This window comes from Lactuca saligna, chromosome 7 (assembly GCF_052625555.1).
Source record: "Lactuca saligna cultivar CGN05327 chromosome 7, ASM5262555v1, whole genome shotgun sequence".
Lineage (NCBI taxonomy): Eukaryota > Viridiplantae > Streptophyta > Magnoliopsida > Asterales > Asteraceae > Lactuca > Lactuca saligna.
Window position 1 is genome coordinate 3054628 of NC_136423.1, and position 7093 is coordinate 3061720.

Sequence of the window (7093 nt, forward strand, 5' to 3'; positions counted from 1 at the left end):
GTACACCTGGTTCTAAAAAGGTTGCCAGCTACTGTTCACATGGCGAATTATTAAACACATGACATAAGCCTTACATTTGAATTGACATCATCATCACATTGGCCAAAATTTCACATTGGAAAATCAAATGCCCAATTTGCATCTTTATAGCTTTCGCTGTCTCTATATGTTTGTCTATTCAGTATGGTGTGCATAGTTTTTCATATTTCTTATAAAATAATAAAATATTACTTGTGCATATTTCATGGGCCCTACGTGTTACCACGTATTATTTAATTATGTAGAATCCTTTGAATAACAGGCGTTATACTTTTCATCACCAATTTGTTTCATACGTAGAATTTCCATTTATGCATGAGGCCTCTTATCGAAAGTATTTATTTTGTTCTTATGGTTTTATTGAAACCGACAATATGTTGGTGTTTGTTGGTTAGAAATCATCAATTTTTTGTATGAAATAAAATTAATGGACTAAAATAATAGAAATAAAATATAAAACGACTAATTAATTAAATATATTTTATGATTCAGGATATTCAGAACCTGTTTTTATCCATATAGGTATATTCCAAAAAATAACAACAATATACTTTAACTTATCTATATATTATAAAATATTACTTTGATTCTTTCTCAATTTCATATTTATACAGTATAAAGTTATAACAGTGAAAACCCGATTAAATTATCATGAAGAAATAAAATACCAATATAATGAAAAAATTGACAAATATTATAATTTATTGTGTTTATGTTGGTCTCATATGCACCACTTTCTTTCTCTTACAAAGAGAACACAAATTAAAACACCCTCTACCCATATTTGCTTATATATATCGCCATCTAACTTCATTCATCTTCCAACTTTTATCACTTACTTCTCTATCTATACCCCCTAATCTGTCTGCAATGGAAAGAACGCCGCACATAGCCATTGTACCAAGTCCAGGCATGGGTCATCTGATCCCTTTGGTTGAGTTTGCAAAGAGACTGACGAATAACCATAACATCTCTGCAACTTTCATCATCCCAAACGATGGACCTTTATCCAAATCACAAACCGCTTTTCTTGATTCACTCCCAAATGGATTAAACTACCTTCTTCTTCCTCCTGTCAATTTCGATGACTTACCCCAAGATACCCAAATAGAAACCCGAATCAGTCTTATGGTTACACGGTCTCTACCTTCCCTTCGCCAAGTCTTCAAGTCGTTAGTTGCAGAAAAACACATGGTGGCTCTGTTTATTGATCTTTTTGGTACAGATGCTTTTGATGTTGCTATTGAATTTGGAGTTTCTCCTTATGTGTTCTTCCCTTCAACTGCTATGGCGTTGTCTTTGTTTCTTCATTTGCCGAAGCTTGATCAAGAGGTTTCATGTGAGTATAGGGACTTGCCTGAACCGGTTCAGATCCCTGGGTGCATACCGGTTCGTGGACAGGACCTACTTGATCCGGTTCAGGACAGAAAGAATGATGCATACAAATGGGTGCTTCATAACGCAAAGAGGTATATGATGGCTGAGGGTATAGCGGTAAATAGCTTCAAGGAGTTGGAGGGTGGAGCCCTGAAAGTTTTGCTACAGGAGGAGCCAGGTAAGCCAAAGGTTTATCCGGTTGGGCCATTAATACAACAGACCGGTTCAAGTAGTGATCTGGATGGTTCAGAGTGTTTGAGGTGGTTAGATGGTCAGCCATGTGGTTCGGTTTTGTATATATCTTTTGGTAGCGGTGGAACCCTCTCCTCTAGTCAACTCAACGAGTTAGCCATGGGTTTGGAGCTAAGTGAACAAAGGTTCCTATGGGTGGTTAGAAGTCCAAACGACCAACCCAACGCCACATACTTTAATTCTTACGGCCATAACGACCCTTTAGGCTTCTTACCTCAAGGGTTCTTGGAAAGAACCAAAAATATTGGGTTTGTGGTCCCTTCCTGGGCCCCACAGGCCCAGATCCTAGGCCACAGTTCCACAGGTGGGTTCTTAACCCACTGTGGTTGGAACTCGATTCTTGAAACTGTAGTCCATGGTGTTCCTGTAATCGCTTGGCCGCTTTATGCAGAACAAAAGATGAATGCGGTATCTTTAAACGAGGGTATGAAAGTGGCATTAAGGCCCAAAGTTGGAGAAAATGGCATTGTGGGACGTGTTGAGATCGCGAGGGTTGTAAAGGGTTTGTTGGAGGGAGAGGAAGGGAAAGGGATTAGGAGCCGTATTCGGGATCTTAAAGATGCAGCTGCTAATGTTCTTAGTAAGGATGGGTGTTCTACAAAAACCTTAGCTCAGTTGGCTTCCAAATTGAAAAACAAAAGTTAAGTCTTTAGATTGTCAAGTATGTAAACACTATTTCTATTTTTTATTTCCTTTTGTGTAATAATCTGTTTTGTGAATTTTATTTGATGTATGATAATAATTCAAGTCCATATATATATATATATATATATATATATATATATATATATATATATATATATATATCATGTGTTCATGACAAGCATACGCTAAACGAATCAAGTTTGATTGGTATTAGATCATCTTTATTGGTTATCAAATAAAATGTATAATTTTGCTAAAAATATAAGATATTATAGATAAAATAGCAATAATGTAGTTAGGCAAACAAGATTGGAAATACCAAAATCGTCAAAAACAACTTGTCAATTTTGTTTTATTTCCTTTTTATTTTACAATTAAAAAGTGAGAAATAAAATAAAATAACTATTACACTAAACTCAAGACAAAAGTCTAAATAAATGATTAGCAACTAGAGTTGAGCACTGGGCCCGGGCTTTCGGACCTGACCCATCCCATGGGTCAAGCTTCACAAGATTTGTACAGTAAACAAACAGATAAGTCAAGAAAGGCTTTCGGGTCTGTGCAAACAAATAATCCAAACGCATGCATGAGCTTTGCTTGCCTTAATCCCGATTAGGCTTGCGGGGTGGAGCGGGTAGCGTGAAAACGGTTAAAAAATAGTTAAATCACAGCATTTAGCATCAAGTTATTTTTATTTATATACTATTTATAAAACTAGTTGTAAGACTATCTATTACATGGGTTAATTTAAAAAAATAATAATAATAATAATAATAAATATAAAGTCAAAATATTTGAAAATTTTGAATTTATAAGAAAATAATAAAAATAATAAATTATTATAATGTAAATGTTTTTTATTTTTTAAATTTAAATAAATAAAATAAACTAATGAGCTTTAATTTTAGGAATTTTGAAATTAAAAGGCGGGTTTATTAATGAAATTAATATACATTTATTATTACATTTATTGCAATTATTATATTAAAATATTATGTAGAATTTAATAAAATAAAAAAAAACTCATAAAATGACATGTGGAAAAAAAATTCAAAATAACCATAAAATCACATTTGGTAAACTGGATGAGAATGAAATAAGTGGCAAAAAAACATTTATTTATTAGAGAGGATTATATGTCTAGATTATTATATTTTTACATTAGAGCCATGTATTTTCTTTTGTCACCTGGTTTCACACCTGAACACATGTGGTTAGTGTTGGGGAGTAATAAATTATGCAGGGTAATGGTGGAGAACCAGATTCTTTGTGGATCGTGTAATTTCACTTTTCGAACTGATATTTCCACCTTATGTATGGTTACATGAAATCCAGTCTAGGATAATTTAAAATTACATTTGTGTATCTAGGCACAGAAACACAAGCCAAATCGTTAGAGAGTTATGAGTTCGTTTGAGAAGAAGAAGAAGAAATAAGAAGGTTTCTATGTGGCTCAAAAGAAAAGTCGTATATATACATGACAGATTAAGGTTTTTATCTTCTAAATTAGATTGGAGAATCTCGAACTTAATGGTATAATCAATGGTTTCCAAAACTGACAAGATTTGTCAATCTTATCATAATCACCCACTAGAATTCAGTTATTCCATAATGAAACTAATTCAACTTTCCGAAGATCTTTTAGGGCGCTGCCCTCGACCCCGTTCGCTAAAGAGGAGCGCGGCCCCATTGACCACTATCATTCTATCGTACCGGCTTATAACTCGATCTTATAAATGCATGCACTCCGCATTCACCAAACATATAATATAGAGTACAAAAAAAATAAGCTCTTTAGTTCACATATTAGATTCAATTACACAAAATACCTGGTGACACTAAAATCATCAATAGTTAGAGTTAAAGTGCACCTGGTTTATATGTAACATAACCTACTATCAAGTTTTTCTAGTTTTTTTCATGTGAAACCACATCCTTATTATAGCATCTTACTATCAAGTTCAATGATTCACTTCTGGTTATAGGTGCACATGGGATGCTATAACAGGATTTGACATGAAGCAAAGTACAATGCTTTAAAAATATGATACATTATATGTATGTTGTTATTACTTGAAAAAAGACGTAACCTGGAATTTTTCCACTTGAAATGAAAGTGTAATGAAATTAAAAAAAAATTATAGGAATCATGCTATAATTGAAAGAAATGAAAGTAATATGCTATAATGAACAAACCAATAAAAATATGTTGTTACTTAAAAAAATGGGGAAAATGCCCGAAAAAACACGGGCTTTAACAACAGTACTGCCCAATGTGGAACCTATCGGGCCAGTTTTCCAGCTATAAAGCTTGGGTCGGGTTTGATTATTTTATTTCCCATTATCAGACCTCTTTTTAGAGTTAAAGTCACATGTAGTCACTTGGTAGAGCAATTAAGGAGACGGGGTATCACTAATCGTAGTTGTAATGTCCCGGTTTTCAACCCATATTTTTCATTTTTATATATTCAACTATATCATAGTATAATTACGTTATACGGAAACATGTTATGAATACGCATGTGTATAATCGAACCTTGCCCTTCACATGAGTACAGGAAAAACATTTATATTCAACTGGATAAGCACGAAGCTTAGTGAGTTCCCTAAAATATTATATACCACAATACATATACAATGCATACACATAATGGCATTCAGCATAAAGATGGTTCGCCCTTGGCCTTCAGCACGAAGCTAGTCCAACCTTTTTACCTTTAGCATAAAGTTGGTCCTTCACCTTGTCCTTCAGCACCACTATTAAATAAAACGCATGCATAAGAGTTGTTGAGGGGAAACGTACCAGTCACCACTGTTAGATCGTGCACCGCTTCTCCTTGCCCCATGGTTAAGGCCCTTCCTGCGTTCTGATTGTTGTTCTTGGGGCAGTTGCGTTTAAAATGGTTGCTTTCTCCGCATCCATAGCATGCGCGGCTGGCTCCGACGTTGTTGTCGTTGGATTGTTTGTTTTGTTGCGGGGGCATTTTGCAATAATGGACAGTGTATCCCTTTCGATTGTAGTTGGTACATTGGGAATCCTTGCATGCCCCGTAATGGTGATAGTTACACTTGTCACACTTGGGATTGGATCCCACGTATGACTTGGTTGGCGTTGTTGTGGTTGAGGCTGGGGCGGTTGGGGATGGTGTGGCTGGAGCGGTAGTAGAATGGATTGCTACTTTCTAGGGTTTCTTGGATGACATGCATCCTGTCATCCCTTTCGCTTGTTTCCCAAACTCTTTTTCTTTCCTCCTTCCTTTTTGCTCTCTCCCTCGGTTGTTTTGGTGCTTTTCTTATTGATGTGATCATAAAGTTTCTTGGCCAGGCGCTTCGCGCTGTCATAGGTCTCAGGTTTTTAGGCAATTATGTTTCCCTGAATGGGAGGCATCAACCCCCAGATGAATCGTTCGACCCTTTTTTCATTCGGATGTAATCATACCAGGACACAGGAGGGATAGCTCGTTAAACCTTGATATGTACGCGTTAATGTCTGAGTTCTACACTGTAAGGTTCCACAACTCTTGCTAAAGATTTTGCACCTCCCTTCAGGGACAGTACTCAACGACCATCATTTCTTTGAGTTCTTCCCGGGACATGGCGTTTGCAACGGGGAGTGTCATGGCCTCAATGTGGCCGTTCCACCACGACAATGCTTGATTAATGAAGGTGCAGGAAGCGAATTTGACCTTAATTTCTTCCATACATTCACATATTTCGAACACCAATTCCATCTTCTCGATCCATCGTTTTAAGGCTATGACCCCTCTAGTCCCGTTGAAAGTGCGAGGTCTTGCATTAGAAAAATCTTTATAGGTCTAGGCCCTTACATGTCCTTGATTCATCCCCTGATGGGAGCTTCCTGTCCCTTGACCATTTCCACCATTATTTCCGCTTTGAATGTGGGCTAATGTTGTTGTTACTATTGCCGAAACTACCGCTTGAAAAGCTGCAGAGTTCATTTCCGGTGGGGGCGACGGTGGTGGTGTTGTGTTGTTGTTCTTTCGGATTGGTCTCCTCGGCATCTTTCTGTCATGGATCATAAGGACAATTAGTATTCAATGCATTTCGTTTCACGATTTCTTGAGTATAGAATAGTATCGGTGATTTGGGTGCATATGAACCAGTGTGTGTATAAATTCAACATATAATAGTAGCAATAAAGCACACAATAGGCAACACATCATAAGAAAATATATATCCGCTTTTCATTGATAACAATTTCTTGAGTACATGAAAATTTTTCCTTATAACGGCATACAATACATATAGTGAAATAAAACTAACACGAAAATACATAGGGTAGTGCAAAGAAGGAAGTCGATACGGTGGCGAGTGAACGGGTACTAGTAGCGATGAGTCGGTTCTGATGGTGCAGACGATGAGGTAGATGCACCCTGGAGCTCAGCTAACCTGCATTTGGTGATTTACACGCGTTCTTCCAAAGCGGCGTGTCCCTCCTGGTATTCTCTGACCTCCGCTCGTGTAGTGGCAAGATCTTCCACGAGTCACTCCATCGGATAGAAGTCTCGCTCAAGGTCTCGCGTGCGAGTATCTGTGATCTGCATAGCCGTCGGCATCTACATTACTCGGTCGGCGGTTACTTAAGCCTGGGCACCGATGTCCCTTATACGTCTGACCATGACAGAGAGTGTGCGATCTGCTGGTCCTCCATGTCGAAGATCGTAGTAACCTTGGTTCATCCCAAATGGTGGTTGTTGACCCTGGCATCGCCCCCATCTCTCGATATCATCAGCCCAAGGAGGTATAGGGCCATTTTAGC

General features: G+C 37.3%; 1 protein-coding gene across 1 annotated transcript; it reads left to right on the forward strand.

Moving 5' to 3' along the window:
• Window positions 1-784: 784 nt before the first annotated feature.
• Window positions 785-2423, forward strand: LOC145004518 (hydroquinone glucosyltransferase-like). Its single transcript, XM_078963453.1, has one exon. The coding sequence runs from the start codon at window positions 910-912 to the stop codon at window positions 2311-2313; it is 1404 nt and encodes a 467-aa protein (XP_078819579.1). The 5' UTR covers window positions 785-909; the 3' UTR covers window positions 2314-2423.
• The last annotated feature ends 4670 nt before the right edge of the window (window positions 2424-7093 follow it).

Bases quoted from the DNA above. Each gene is read 5' to 3' on its own strand.
- LOC145004518 (XM_078963453.1), top strand. From the start codon at position 910: ATGGAAAGAACGCCGCACATAGCCATTGTACCAAGTCCAGGCATGGGT.